Genomic DNA, 15,947 nt, shown 5'->3' on the forward strand with positions numbered 1-15,947 from the left:
TTGCAGCACTCGAGGGGCACTCGGCGATGTTGAAATGTTGACTGTAGCGGCGCCGTTTCAGCCCACTCGCGTTCACCTCATTCTGTAGGAATGTGCTGCTGCTGCTGGTGGTGGCGGTGGTGGTGCAGGTGATACTGTGTTGCGCAACTTTTAACTGCTGCTACTGACACATATGTGCGAGTGCTGCTGAATGTGTCATAGTTTTTGTTGCTGATGGTGATGTTAATGCTGCTGATGATGATTATGATAGATGTGTAATAGTCTTCATTCTTGCTGCTGCTGATGTTAATGCTGATGGTGTTACTGATGATGATTCCGCTAGATATGTAATTCTCTACATTTCTGCTGATGATAATGATGCTGACGATGCTGACGATGCTGACGGGTCTGATGCTGGCTGATGATGAGCCATTTTACCATGAATATCCTGCCGATGATGATGCGGCCGATGAGGATGCTGGTGCAGCTGTCGATGCCGATGATGATGGATGTGACCGTAACTATACCGGTGATGCTGGCGTGTGTGTGGGCGTGAGTCGCGTCTGCTGAGGGGAACACAGACATAACACAAATAATATCTCTTAAGTGGAATTTGTGGGCTGTTTGTTGAAAATCCCCGCACACTTGTAATCGGAGGAATTTCTCAGTGTGGGCATGCGCCCGAGTCGGTTGTTTATGTGGGCGTGTGTGTGCATGTGTGAGTGTGTGTGCATGTGTGAGTGTGTTAGTTTGTGTGACTGTACAAGTGTGTGTTTGTCCGTGTTATTGTGCGCTTGCGAGTGTGTGCATCTGTATGACTGTGTATGTGCGAGCGTGTATATTTGTCAGTGCATATGGATACACGTGAATGTGTGTGTGTCTAGATGTGTGTGTGTGTTTCTTTTTCTTTAGAAAAGGATATACAGTTGTGTGTTGAAATGTGTGTTAATATCAGAAGGAAGACAAAGGCGGCCTGGCGTGGTTCTGGCCACACCACTCCGTGGCAGCCTTAAGAGGTTTTTCGATAACACCACTTGCCCCAAAAACCTTGTGTAGGCTGCACGGGGGATCTTTGTCTTTGTGTGTACGTGCATATGTGTGTGCGCACAAACAGATACACTCAAGTACATGTGCACGCACACGTGGATACTGACACAAACATACGTACACACTGACTCTCGCGCATCACACTTGTTATTCGCCAGTGCGTGCAGGTAATTGTCCGTCAGCACAATAGCCATGCGTGACTTGTGCCTCTTAGCCAATTGAAAACACACCCAACACATACACACTCACATCCACCAATACACGACATGCCACAGCACACACACACACACGCGCACGATAACATACACACGCATGCATACATACATACATGACAATACGAAGACACCCGCATCCACATACGCACACACTTCAACTTACACACGTGCCAACCACAACACGCACACATCCACCACATGTCAACTAAGACATGCTCATCAACACACGCTTTTTTACACACTCCCGCAACAACCCACACATCTGCACACACACCCACACAGCTCCACTCGCGCCTGTCAACAGCAGTGCGCACATTATCTGCGTATTGCATTTGCAGTGGAGATCGTGACACATAAAAACAACAACCGTCCTTCACCACTAAGTGGCGGTGACGTCAGCACGTCGCTTTTGTCAGGCCAGGTGCATTTTGAGCCCACGTTAAGTGTGAGAAGGCCCTCTGGTAGGAGGTCACGGGACAGACCCAGGTGCCATGGGTTGACTGACTGAGATGGCTGGCAGATGCACCACCTGACGCATACACGCACACACACACTTATACTCGCGCACACACACACGTATGCAATCATAAGGCCACCAGTCATGTTTTAGTCTTTGCACCTATCGCTCTTTGCTTCATTGCTGTGACTTTTATTTGTTTTGCATTTGTCTTTGTGGTGACTTATGTTACTCTTGAAAATGGGACTCCTGCCTTGGTGTCATGCGTTCTCACCCTGGTCACACAGAATCAACCCGACTCTAATTTATCACTTGCCCACCATCTCACTCACTCACCCACCCATTCGCATACAGTAAAACCTTGGATTGCGAGCATAATTCATTCCGGAAACGTGTTTGTAATCCACAGCACTCGTATATCAAAGCACAACGTATATCAGTTGTGATCACGTGACGCTCGGCAGACAAAAGCGTGTATACGTACTACTCGTATTGCAAGACCCTTGCTCGTTTATCAAATTAATATTTATTTAAAAATGTTGCTCATCTTGCAAAACACTCGCAGACCAAGTTACTCGCAATCCAAGGTTTTACTGTACTGCTCGCTATCATTCTATCACTCATTCACTCACTCTTGCAAATGGAACTCCTATCCTGGTCTCTAGTTCTTACCCTGGTCACACAGAATCAACTGGGAACATTAACAAGGGGCGGTGGTGGCGGGGAGGCTGCTGGTGATGGTGGTGGAGCTGTTAATTGGGTTGTTGCTATGCTGTTGGTGTGGTTCTGGTGAATGTGTCGATGGTGGTGATTGTTGTCGTGTTGGTGTGTCACGACGGTTGTGCAGTGTTGGTGGTTGAGGGCTGCTGCTCATTGTGTGAAGGTTTACGTATGTATGTTGAGCTTCTTTCACACCGTACGTAGCCAAATTGTTGATGTTGGCGGTGTTAGCGATGGTGCTGTTGGTAGGGTGCTCCTGGTGATGGAATTATTGTTTATTGGTATGGTGCTGGTAGTGCTGATGGCTGTAATTGGTATGATGTTGGTGGTGCTGAGTGGTGGGTACCCGGATAGGTGGATTGGTGAATGAATGGTCTGGGTGAGAAAATGATTGGCTAGGTGGGTGAGTGGTTTGATGGGTGATTGGCTGTGTGAGTGGCTCGCTGAGTAGCCGATTAAGCGCCTGGGATGAATGATGCTGATGACGACGACGACGACAACGATGCCAATGCAAAAATTACGGCACTAATGATCTCGTCCCTTTCCAGCAGGACGGAATTATGCCTCACACGCTCGCACTGGCCACCATGCTCAACGGAAAATCCATCCGGCACGGCACCGCGGATGCCTCCGGGGTCCTGCGGCAGCCGCCGTCCTTCCGCCGGTCCGTGGACCCCGGTACCACACCGCCGCCACCGACGCACCGAGACCGGCGCTCCCTGGATGGGATCCCGCGACAGCCGCCGCTCCGGCGCCTAGCGGTAGACTCCCCCCCTGCTCCGGTATTGGGGGTAGGAGGAGGGGTCCCGACGGGGCAACAGGTGGTCGAGAAGCGCCCCGGCGTGGTCCGGCACCCGTCCATGAAGCGCCTGCTGGACTCGCGTGGGTTGCTCGCGATACAAAAATTCAGGCACGCGCGCGGAAAAGCCAAGGACGCCTCGGTCGGGGTCCTGCCGCAGCGGGCGGTGGAGGGGCGGGGCCCCGTGGAGCCCATCATCACGGGAGGAGGACCCAGAAAGCAGCAACAGCAGCAGCAGCAGAAAATCAGGCATGTGGCGACGGGCAATGGGATGACTATCCCCGTTGTAGCGGTCCCCGCCCACCCAGTGGACGTCGCGAAGACCCCCGCGGTGGCATGGGGCATCCAAGGATCCCGGGACATACTCGAACTGTCGACAGATGAACCGGACGGGCCGGCCGCGGATGCCCGCGTGGACTCCGAGGACCCGGCCGCATCGACGGCGAAGTCGAAGGTTACGTCGGCGGCGGCGGCGGCAACGGCGTCGGTGTTAACGACGGTGGCGGCGACGATGACAACTACGGCAGCGGCGGCGACAACGGCGACGACGATGGCGGAAAAATTCCGCCGCGAGAAGGGGAAGGACGGCCGCGACGGGGTCTTTTCGATTCATACACTGGGCAGACAGCCGTCCACAGCCAGGAGGTCGGTAGACGCCTCGCTGGTCCTGATGACGCCGGCGTCGCAACCCAAGCACAGACACGCGAGCGAGCACAGCAGGGACGCCCGGGATGGGGTCTTCGCGCACAGGTTTGACAGGCGCTCGCTGGACGACTTGGGCAGCGTGGCGCTGCAGGCCGGTGGGCGGCCTGCGGCGAGCGCGACGGACGCCCGCGGGTCCTTGAAGCGCCGGCCGAGCAGGCACTCGCGAGCAGCGGGGGAGGACGACAACGGATGCCCCGGGGTCCTGACGGCGCGCGAACCGCACAGGCACAGCAGCGTGGGCAGCCTCGGGGGCCTTAGCGGTGAGGTTTTGCAAATTAAAAAAAACTACAAATTACTTGTGAATAATGGTTTTATTTTTATGTTCGGTAACATTTCCCACTGTGAATTAATTAGCAGTAATAACGTTACGAGCCTTGGATGAGAAGGTGTACCATTTATCGCTGTTTTATTATTGCCAAGATTTGGGAGCAAACCTTTTGATAACTGTGGCCACCTGTTCTCTGGCAGGTTAAAGATTATTATAACGTCCGGTCGTCTTTATGAGAGCCATCGTTTTAGTTTGTTGTCCTTCCCCCGCACCTCCAATTAGCATGGTTGGCTACGTATGGTGCGAAAGAAGCTCAACATACGTGCACACATCGTGATCCCGCGTCGTGATCAACGTCTTGAGCCTCGTTGTGGGCGTGGGGTGTTGCAGATTCGGACAGGCACGCGAGCAGGAGTGAGCTGGACACCTCGGGGGAGCTGGTGTTCCAGGCTGGGGTCCTCGTGGGCGGCTACCTGCCAGCGCTCGTGGACAGACTCGTGCCGACGGGGGACTTCCCCACAGACGTGAGACATCGCCACCACCGACATCGCCACCACCGACATCGCCACCACCGACATCATGACCACCACCGACATCGCCACCACAGACATCACGACCACCGACATGACCACCGACATCGCCACCACCGACATCATGACCACCACCGATATCGGCACAACTGCCACCACCGACATCGCCACCACCGACATCATGACCACCGACATCATGACCACCGACATCATGACCACCACCGACATCATGACCACCACCGACATCGCCACCACCGACATCATGACCACCACCGATATCGGCACAACTGCCACCACAGACATCGTCACCACCAACATTGCCACCACCGACATTGTCACCACCAACATTGCCACCACCGACATCATGACCACCACCGATATCGGCACAACTGCCACCACCGACATCGTCACCACCAACATTGCCACCGCCGACATCGCCACCACTGCCACCACTAACACCGCCACTGCCGACACCGCCACCACCAGCATCACGACCAACGCCATCACTAATGACATCACCACCAACATCATCGTCGCTGCCATTTTCCATATTGCCAGTACATTTGACATCATGGATACAGTCAGCGACATACCGTTACCATTGCCATCATCGACATGGAAGGCATCATCAACGTCACGAAGATAACCATTGATATTAGATCGAAATCGTCACTGTCATCATCTCCACCATGAACATTTTCATCGTCACCACGACCATCATCATTGCCGTCGGCAAGTCACTTTCTCAATCGCTCAGGAGATTGATTTAATAGATGTCATGTGGTCCTGGCTGTCTCTTACCTTGTGTTCCCCCATGTGTCCGTGTCTCCACGTATCTCCCTATGTCTCCCCGTGTCCCTCCAATGTCTCCACCGTGTTCCTGCTGTGTCTCCCCTTGTCTCCCCTTGTGTCCCTCCCGGGTACTCGTGGATCCCCCGTGTCCCTCCTATGTCTCCACCGTGTCCTTCCTGTGTCCCTCCCGTTTCCCTCCTTGTCCCTCCTTGTCTCCCCTTGTCTCCCCTTGTCTTTCCCGTGTCCCTGTGTCTCCCCCGTGCCTCCCTCGTGTCCCTCCCATGTCTCCCTGTATCTCCCCTGTGTCTCCCCTGTGTCTCCCCCGTGTCCCCCCGTGTCTCCCCGGGCCCCGTAGAAGTCGCTTGCGTTCACCGTGCTGCTGTGTGGGCGTCTGTTTGCTCCGCCGCACGACCTCGCGGCGCTGCTGAGTGAGGCCAGCGACCGGCGGTGGCACTCAGAGGAGCTCAGAGACGAGGTGAGGGACCGCTCGTGCTGGCATGCTGTGCCAAGATCCCGTGCCGGTGCTGTGTACGGTGTGTGCGGTGTGTGCCTGTGTGTGTGTGCCTGCGTATGTATCCGTGTGTGTGTGCATGTGCCCGCGTGAGTGTGTGGGGAGTGGTAGTGTAGCGGTCAGCGTGCTGCGCTACGAACCTGGGTACGATTCCCGCTCACGGCCAACACCGGTGACGATTATTTGAACCGGTCCTGGGCCTCCCCTGGGTCGACTCGGCCTCAAATGAGTACCTGGTTTGGTGCGTAAACATCGCCACTGGGGAGACAAAGGTGGCTGGGCGTGGTGCTGGCCACCCCCCACCCCCTTGTGTGCTGTGCTGACCTTCATAGGTGCTCGCTAACAGCACTTGCCCCAACGGTCTGTTAAGGCTACAGTGGGGGGGGATCTTTGTCTTTGTGTGCGTGTGTGCCTGTGGGTGCAGGCGAAGCGGAGGAGGTTTGGCTGGCACATGTCGGAGCTGCTCTCCGAGTGGCGCGACACGTTCCCACGTGACTTTGAGGATCTGCGGGTCGCCCAGCTCCTCGCCGAGGTCTCCCGCAGGGTCGTGGGTCATGCAGAGGTCACAGACGCTCCCACTCCCTAAACCTTAACCCTAAACCCAAACTCTTACCTCTAGTCCCTGCCACTAACCCCTAATGCTAGCCCCTAACTTTAGCCCATAACTGGTGGCGGTTGTGGTGGTGCTTGTGGTGGCCTTGCATGGTTTTGGCCAGCCACCTCCTCGTGTGGTGTCCCAACCTTCATAGGTGCTCGCTAACAGCACTTGCCCCAACAGTCTGTTCAGGCTATACGGTGGAACTTTGTCTTTGGTGTTGGTGGTGGTTGAGGATGCGTTAGCGATTGTGATTGTGGTAGTGGTGTTGGTGGTTGTGGTTTGTGGTTCTGGTGGTGGTCGTGCTGCTGGTGGTTGTGTTAGCGGTTGCGGCTCTGGTGGTGGTGTTTGTTGGGGTTGGTGATTGTGGTTCTCCATCTCGGTTGCCGTGGTAGCGATGGTGCGTCTCAACCACCGTCTCTTGCTCGCAGCGGTTTCTCTGGTTCTGTTGGCGGCGCTGTGCCGCATCACTGCGGTTCTGACACACCTCCCCCCCCCCCATCGCCCGCCCCGCAGGAGGCTGACAGATTCCACGTCCCTCTCGGATGTCCCCCTGTGCCCCCCACGCCGGGCCTGCCGTGGGAGGTCCCTTCCCTCGACCGGCTCTCTCTCCACTGCATCGCTGCGCCGGATTCTGCGTCCTCGGCATCGTCGGCACCATCGGCAGAGCCGACCACCGCCAAGGTCGGTGCGTCGGGGGTGCTCTCGGTGGGCCCCTGCGGGACCTGGGACCTGGCGGCCACCTGCGCTGACCCCTACACGCTCGCGCAGCAGCTGACGGGCATCGAACTGGTAAGCTTTCGTTTCTGAGTTTTGCGGTTGTCTGACGTCGCGAGCATGAGAGACAGCCGCGGCTTTAGAGGGGTGGGGGGGGGAGGCCTTCATCCAGCAGTGGATCGACCATGGCTGATGATGATGATGTAGTGGTTGTGGTGCTGATGGTGGTTGTCGTAGCAGTCGTGGTGTTGGTTGCGCTTGCGGTTGTGGTGGCAGCTGTGGTTCTGATTGTGGTAGTTGTGTGGTATCAGTCGTGGTTCTGGTGACGGTGTATGTAGTAGCAGTTGGGGTTCATTGGCCGAGGATAAACTAGTGGCGCAGCATAACCACCCACAGCTGCCCCATCCGCAGCTTTGCTTGCGAGCGTCACGCTCTTGTGATGTGTCACGTTCAATCCGATCGTGCGAGAATGTCGTTGTTATGCGTGTGCCGGGAATTCACGATTGTAATAACCAATCGCATCCTTGCAAATGCGTCACGTGGCAATGAAATCGGAGAGCGGATGGATGCCTGCGACTCGAGAGTCGCTGCTCAGAGCGGCAACTGGTTGCACGGTTTGCTCGCAAACGGTTGCGCGGGTTCCTCGCAACCAGTTGCGGAGACATCCACGCAAGAGAGGTTCACTTGCATGCAACTGATCGCTCAGGTGTGGACAAACGCTGTTGTTTTGCGATAGTGGTGTTTATGCCGCAGAGTTCAAACAATACATTATATTCTATATGGAGTCAAAATGCCGCATGCTGTAACCGGCGTTAATAGGCGCTCGCTAATGCCACGTGTCGGCTTGGATACGCACGTAGGAGCGGATGAACGACATTGGCCCCGAGGAGTTCATGCAGGCCATCATGGCGGCCAGCAGCAGCAGCAAGCAGGCGGACGGCGAGGAGGTGAGTGTGTGTGTGTGAGTGTGTGTGCGCGTGAGTGTGTGTGTGCGCGTGAGTGTGTGTGCGCGTGAGTGTGTGTGCGCGTGAGTGCGTGTGCGCGTGAGTGCGTGTGCGCGTGAGTGCGTGTGCGCGTGAGTGCGTGTGCGCGTGAGCGTGTGTGCGTGAGTGCGTGTGTGCGCGTGAGTGCGTGTGCGTGAGTGCGTGTGTGCGCGTGAGTGCGTGAGTGCGCGTGTGTGCGTGGAGCGGCAGTGTCGCGGCTAGCGCGCTGCGCTATGAACCCGGCGATCAGGGTTCGATTCCCGCTCACGACCAACACCAAGTGACAATTATCTGAACCGGTCCTGGGCCTCCCCTAGGTCGACTCAGCCTGAAATGAGGCGGTCGGGCGTTGTGCTGGCCACCCACCCCCTCGCGTACCGTTCCGGCCTTCATAGGTGCTCGCTAACAGCACTTGCCCCTACAGTCTGTTAAGGCTACACGGGGGATCTTTGTCTTTATCTTCGTGTATGTGCAATAGCGCCGTGGATGGCATTGCACTGTGTTACGAACTAAGCTACCCGAATTCGAATCCCGCTCTCGGCAAACAGCACTGGTGACGGTTAATCTGAACCGGTCCTGGGCCTCCCCTAGGCTGAGAGCCGGCGAGCTGGGAGAGTAATCAATTGGTACGTCGTTAAGCGCTCGTGCACGTGGCAGTTTCATTTCTGTTTGCTCTGTTGGGTTGTGGAGGGGTCCCACGACACAAATATCCACATTTTATAAACAACGTCGCGCGTTTAGGGTCTTCTCGCCGCTGCTATCAATGTCCACGTGATGATGCACTGCATTCAGCTATTGTTTGTTATGGCCAGGTCGCTTATGAAAAAGAGCTATATAGCTCAATGGGCCTTACCTGGTAAAAAAAAAATTAAAGTAGCAAAGAGTGATAGTTTATTTGGCCGCGTCAGTACGTGGCCAAACGAAATCACCCGTGAATCGTCATCGATTTCATAAAACGTCGTTTGCATCAAATTTTTGAAAACGCAAAAAAACTACAAATAAAGGACCGGTTGGCGAATAGCTGTTGTTGTTTTTGTCGTGTGCGTGCGTGGGTGGGCTGCAGAATAAGGGCCCTCCCAAAGTGCAGAGCCCCCCACTGGAGGTCTACGTGGACTGGTTCAACCGCCTCACCTACCTGGTGGCCACCGAGATTTGCGTGGTGGGTGGCTTACCCAGAATTCCCTCCGTGCAATTAAGTGTGTCCTCGCACGCTTGCACAGGTGTGTGTGTGTGTACGTGGCACGATTGGCTACGTACGGTGCGAAAGAAGTTCAACATGCATGCATCACGGGACAGATCCAGGTGCCATGGGTTGATTGCCTGAGATGACTGGAGGCAGATGCACCACCTGTAGGGCAGCGGTAGTGCAGAAGTTTGCACGCTGCTCTACGGACCGGGCGACCGGAGTTCGATTCTCGCTCACGGCCAACACCAGTGGCGATTATATTAACCGGTCCCGGGCCTTCCCTAGGTCGACTCAGCCTCAAATGAGTACCTGGTGCGGTGTGTAAACATCACCACGAGGCAGACAAAGGTGGCCGGGCATGGTGCTTGCCACCCACCCCCTCGTGTGCCGTGGCGTCCGTAATAGGTGTTCGCTAACAGAACCTGCCCCATTGGTCTGTAGATAACACGGGGGGAACTTTGTCTTTCTGTGCTAAAAAAAAAAACACTTGGCAGGACCCTCCTGGAAAAGAGCCATGAGACTCGATGCACCTTTCCTGGGTGAACAAGCGGAATCGTAAAGATCGGAACAAAAATGTCCAATACATGTATTATGTTTGGTGTACGTTTGCATGCGTTGGCCGTGTGTGCTAACAGCACTTGGCCCAGCAGGCTGTTTCAAGGCTTTACCTGGTGGGGGGGTGCTTTGTCTGTGTGCCCTCGTGCAGCCCGGCAAGAAGAAGCAACGCGCGCGAGTGATGGAGTTCTTCATCGACGTCGCCCGCGAATGTCTCAACCTAGGGAACTTCAACTCGCTCATGGCCATCATCAGTGAGCCACTCGCGTCTACTCGCACAAAACATACTAAGATCCCCCGTGTATCCCTTACAGGCTGTTGTGAGCAAGCAGCACCCTTCGAAGGCTGACACTGACCACCTGCGCGGGGGCGGTGTGGCCAGAACCACACCCGGCCGCCTTTGTCTCCCAATTGCTGATGTTTTTACCCACTGCACCGGGTCATCATTTGAGGCCGAGTCGACCTACAGGAGGCCCAGGACCGGTTCAGATAATCCTCACTGGTGTTGGTGGCCGTGAGGGAAAATTGAACGCTGGTCGCTGGGGGCGTGGCGCAACGCGCTAACCACTGCGCCACCACTCCCCAAACGCACAACAACAACAACAAAAGCCGCCGTCCGTTCGCCACTAAGTGGCGGTGACGTCACCACGACGCTTGTGCCGGCCAGGTGCACTTGAGGCCATGCAAAGTGTCAAAGCCTCGCTAGCAGGTGACGCCTCCGATTAGCACGGTTGGCTATGTACGGTGCAAAACAAGTCCAACATGAATACAGCACGGGACAGACCCAGGTGCCATGGGGTTAACTGTCTGAGATGACTGGCGGATGTGCCACCTGTGCTTCCCACCGTGCCAACTCGCGCAGCATGCTCACACAGCCACTCAACCATCCAATATGATGTCCCCCCCGCCCCCGTGTTGCAGCCGGGATGAACATGAGTCCCGTGGCACGACTCAAGAAGACCTGGTCCCACGTCAACACCGACAAATTCCAGATCCTTGAGGTGACCCCGCGTGACCCCACGTGACCCCCAAGGTTTCGCGTTACCGCTCGCCGGTCTCTCGCCGTAACCGTGGTGACGATGTTACCGAATACCCTCCTCTGCCACCTCTTTCCCATCTGTGCATGCACGTGTGTGTGTGTGTGTTTTGTGCATCTGTACGCATGTGTGTGTGTGTGCGTGCGTTCTTTTGCATGCATGTGTGAGAGGGGAATGGTGGCGTAGTGGTTAGCGCGCTGCACTACGAACTCGACGACCCGAGTTCGATTCCCGCTTACGACCAACACCAGTGACGATTATCTGAACCAGTCGTGGGCCTCCCCTAGATCGACTCAGCCTGAAATGAGTACCTGGTGTGGTGTGTCAGCATTTCCACTGGGGAGACGAGGGCGGCCGGGCGTGGTGTTGGCCACCCACCCCTTCGCATGCTGTGCTGGCCTTCGTAGGTGCTCGCTAACAGCACTTGCCACAAAATCTATTAAGGCTACAGGGGTGGGGGGGTCTTTGTCTCTGTGTGTGCAGCACCACATGGACCCCACGAGCAACTTCTGTAATTACCGCACCGCCCTACGCGCCGCCGCTCAGCGGGCACACGCGGCACAGAGCGACCGTGAGAAGGTGAGCGAGCGAACGAGCGAGCGAGTGTGTGTGTGGGTCAGCGCATGAGTTAGGGTCTTGTAGCTGGTCTGGCCTGTCGCTCCACACAAAGCTCCGGGTCTTCCCAACCACCGTTATGCCCTCCCTTCCCTATCCCTATGAAACTTGGAACCCTTTAATGCAGGGGCGGGGAACCTTTTTTCTGCCAAGGCCCATTTGGATATTTATAACATCATTCGCGGGCCATGCATAGTTATCAACTTAAAAATTAGCCTGTTATGTTTGGTCAAACATTTCATTAACACACCCGTATTGTGATGGCTGGAACTGCTTCTCTTTGGTGAGGCGTGTGATGTTAGCTGGTATTGACGATGTTGCTACTCGCAACTGCTTTTCCAGGTTTGCTCCTAGATTTATTGAATTTCGACTCCCACCTGCGGTTGCCTTGGCAGGGCCAGAGACCAAATGATTTCGCGGGCCTCATACGGCCCGCGGGCCGGACACGTTCCCCACACCTGCTTTGATGGAACATCTGTGCCGGCTTAAAGGATTCCGGTTGGCTACGATCCATCCTCGGTTTAACCAGGCTGGATTACGTTTGAGGAGCTGACAAATCCTTGAGAGATCTAGGCACAGTCCCTTCAATGAGCTCCTCTTGCAGGCAAGGCTGCGTTGGCCGAGGTCACGTAGCCCACATGTCAGCCACCGCATGCCCAATCCGCTTCTGTTTGGCCGGATATAGGGGGCTAAATGGACACCAGTACAGGCGGAAGAAGAGATGCACTAATGTGGTTACAGGAGAACATTGAGCCGAGTAGAATTGCCGAAGACCTGCACCAGTGGTGTCAAGATTGGTCTCTATGGAGGAGGCTCGTGAAAGACGCTACTTGGCATTGGAGGCAGTCGCCCTCCAACAACGACGGAGGGCAAGAGAGCGACGCTCAACAACAATGAGCGGAGCGCCGGGCGGCTAAAACGTCGCAGGTTGACACAGTTGCCAGTCATCTCAGCCAGTCATCCCATGGCACCTGCTGGGTCTGTCCTGTGACATCCTGCCAGCAGCAAGCCTCTCACACTCCGAGTGCACTGGGTCTGGCACAAGATCTGTGGTGACGTCACCGCCACCCGCTTTTGTGCCGCACTGCCTTTCATAGGCGCTCGTTCACAGCACTAATAGTTTGAGTAGGCTAAATGGGGGATCTTTGTCTGTGTCTTGGTTCAGATCGTGATCCCCTTCTTCAGCCTCCTCCTCAAGGATATTTACTTCCTCAACGAGTCAAGTCCCAGCCTGCTGCCCAGCGGCCACCTCAACGTGGAGGTGAACAGTCCACCTCGCCACTCACCCACCCACTCGCTCATCCACCACCTCACCCAAGGTGTCTCACCCACCCACCAACTCACTCACCCACTCACCCACCCACTCTCCCACCCACCCACCCACTCTCCCACCCACCAACTCACTCACCCACTCACCCACCCACCCACTCTCCCACCGACTCATCCATCCATCGACTCATCCACCCACTCACCCACCCAATCACCCACACACCAACTCATTCAACTAGCCACTCACTTACTCATCCATTCACCCACACATTCACCTGCTTACCCGCCTGACTCTGTGGCGCTGTGGTCGACTCGGCCTCAAATGAGTACCCAGTACGGTGTCTAATCATGGTGCTGGCCACCGACCCCTTCCTGTGCTATGCCGGCCTTCATAGGTGCTCGCTATAACAGCACTTGCCCCAACAGTCTGTTAAAGGCTAAACGGGGATGTTTGTGTTTGTTGCGTGTATGCGTGTGTGGAACTGGGATGATTTGCAATGGCCATGGACTTCTAATTTGACCGCATGTCCACTTGACCTGTGGAAACTGCCCCATGTAAAGACCCTCCTCCCCTCATCACTCTCACCTCATATCTCCCCCTTGCCACCGTCCTCTCCACTGCCCTCGCCTCCCCGCCCGTGCTGTGGTGGTTGAGTAGAAGCTGCAGGAGCTGACGCGGCAGGTACGCGAGTTCGTGACGTGGCGACGCGCGCGCTGCCCATACCCCTCCGTGCCCAGCGTGCGGGACTACCTGCAGCACGCGCCCGTCTACCACAGCGAGGAGGGTGAGCCACTCGCCCCACCCGCTTGCTCACCCACTCGCCCGTTCACCCACTCGCTCATCCACCCGCTCGCCCGCTCACACACTCGCTCGCTCACCGGCTCACTCGCCCGCTCGCTCGCCCACCCGCTCACTCATCCACTCACTCGCACACTACCTCCAGCGCAAACCCGTTCAGCACTTGCTGTGTTTTGAGCGCCATGTATGATATGTCATGCTCACTGCGTGTCGTCGTGTGTATGTGTGCGCGCGCATGTGGGTTGTGTGCCTGTGTGCCATCGCACGTGTGCTTTGTGTGCCATTGTCTTTGTTGCTGTGCTTTGTGTGTGTCGTGTGTGTGTGTGCGCGCGTGCGCGCTTGCGTCGAACACGGCGTGCATTGCAACCCCCAGCTCTGCAGGTGGCGTCGTACGAGAGCGAGAGCCCCGAGAACCAGACGGAGAAAGAGCGACTCAAATCGCTCCGGTGCGTATGGCTCGCCCCGCTCACACTCTCACGCCCTCGCACTCTTGTACTCTAACCTCGTACTCGCACACCCGCGCCCTCGCACTCACAATCGTACTTGCACTCGTACTCCCACTCGTACACGCACGCGCAAACTCATACTCACAAATACTCCCACACACTCGTACACACTCGTACACTCGCACACTCGCGCCCTCACACTCACAATCGTACTTGCACTCGTACTCCCACTCGTACACGCACACGCAAACTCATACAAATACTCCCACACACTCGTACACACTCGTACACACACACACTCGCGCCCTCACACTCACAATCGTACTTGCACTCGTACTCCCACTCGTACACACACGCGCAAACTCATACAAATACTCCCACACACTCGTACACACTCGTACACATACACTCGCACACTCGCGCCCTCGCACTCACAATCGTACTCCCACTCGTACTCCCACTCATACTTGCACACAAAGACAAAGATCCCCCGTATAGCCTATAGCAGACTGTTGGGGCAGGTGCTGTAAGCGAGCACCTATGAAGGCCAGAATGGCACGCGCCCGGCCACCTTTGTCTCCCCAGTGGCGATGTTTACACACCATACCAGGTACTCATTTGAGGCTGAGTCGACCTAGGGGGGAGGCCCAGGACCAGTTCAGATAATCGCGACTGATTTTGGCTGTGAGCGGGAATCGAACTCTGGTCACCAGGTTCGTAGTGCAGCACGCTAATCGCTGCACGACCGCTCCCCACTCGCACACACACACATACACTAGTACACACACTCGTACTCATACAAACAAAGATCCCTCATATAGCCTTAACAGACTGTAGGGGCAAGTGCTGTTAGCGAGCACCTATGAAGGCCGGAACGGTACACGAGGGGGTGGGTGGCCAGTACCACGCCCGACCGCCTTTGTCTCCCTAGTGGCAATGTTTACACACCGGATCGAACCCGGGTCGCCAGGTTCATAGCGCAGCACGCCAACCACTGCACTATCGCTCCCTTATACAAACACACACTCATACACATACACTTGTACTCACACACACACTCACACTTGTACAGTGAGGGAAAAAAGTATTTGATCCTCTGCTGATTTTGTACGTTTGCCCACTGACAAAGAAATGATCAGTCTATAATTTTAATGGTAGGTTTATTTGAACAGTGAGAGACAGAATAACAACAAAAAAGTCCAGAAAAACGCATGTCAAAAATGTTATAAATTGATTTGCATTTTAATGAGGGAAATAAGTATTTAACCCCTCTGCAAAACATGACCTAGTACTTGGTGGCAAAACCCTTGTTGGCAATCACAGAGGTCAGACGTTTCTTGTAGTTGGCCACCATGTTTGTACACATCTCAGGAGGGATTTTGTCCCACTCCTCTTTGCAGAGCTTCTCCAAGTCATTAAGGTTTCGAGGCTGACGTTTGGCAACTCGAACCTTCAGCTCCCTCCACAGATTTTCTGTGGGATTGAGGTCTGGAGACTGGCTAGGCCACTCCAGGACCTTAATGTGTTTCTTCTTGAGCCACTCCTTTGTTGCCTTGGCTGTGTGTTTTGGGTCATTGTCATGCTGGAATACCCATCCACGACCCATTTTCAATACCCTGGCTGAGGGAAGGAGGTTCTCACCCAAGATTTGATACGGTGAAGTTGTCCTGTCCCCTTAGCATAAAAACACCCCCAAAGCATAATGTTTCCACCTCCATGTTT

General features: G+C 55.3%; 1 protein-coding gene across 5 annotated transcripts in view; it reads left to right on the forward strand.

Moving 5' to 3' along the window:
* LOC116944481 (ras-GEF domain-containing family member 1B-like) overlaps positions 1–15,947 on the forward strand; it is a 36,984-nt gene that overhangs the window by 15,661 nt on the left and 5,376 nt on the right. For 4 of the 5 annotated variants that reach the window (XM_032958108.2, XM_032958110.2, XM_076068434.1 and 1 more), the window contains 13 exons: positions 2,967–4,182; positions 4,581–4,714; positions 5,868–5,987; positions 6,448–6,585; positions 7,135–7,410; positions 8,196–8,282; positions 9,382–9,477; positions 10,211–10,313; positions 10,981–11,060; positions 11,580–11,675; positions 12,877–12,972; positions 13,639–13,765; positions 14,153–14,225. In XM_032958108.2, the coding sequence (XP_032813999.2) occupies positions 2,967–4,182; positions 4,581–4,714; positions 5,868–5,987; positions 6,448–6,585; positions 7,135–7,410; positions 8,196–8,282; positions 9,382–9,477; positions 10,211–10,313; positions 10,981–11,060; positions 11,580–11,675; positions 12,877–12,972; positions 13,639–13,765; positions 14,153–14,225 (2,642 nt within the window). The remainder of the gene's footprint in view (positions 1–2,966; positions 4,183–4,580; positions 4,715–5,867; positions 5,988–6,447; positions 6,586–7,134; positions 7,411–8,195; positions 8,283–9,381; positions 9,478–10,210; positions 10,314–10,980; positions 11,061–11,579; positions 11,676–12,876; positions 12,973–13,638; positions 13,766–14,152; positions 14,226–15,947) is intronic. The other variant, XM_032958109.2, reaches the window with a different exon arrangement.

The sequence above is a fragment of the Petromyzon marinus genome, chromosome 21 (assembly GCF_048934315.1).
Source record: "Petromyzon marinus isolate PM22_M1 ecotype Great Lakes invasive population chromosome 21, UKy_Petmar_22M1.pri1.0, whole genome shotgun sequence".
NCBI lineage: Eukaryota > Metazoa > Chordata > Hyperoartia > Petromyzontiformes > Petromyzontidae > Petromyzon > Petromyzon marinus.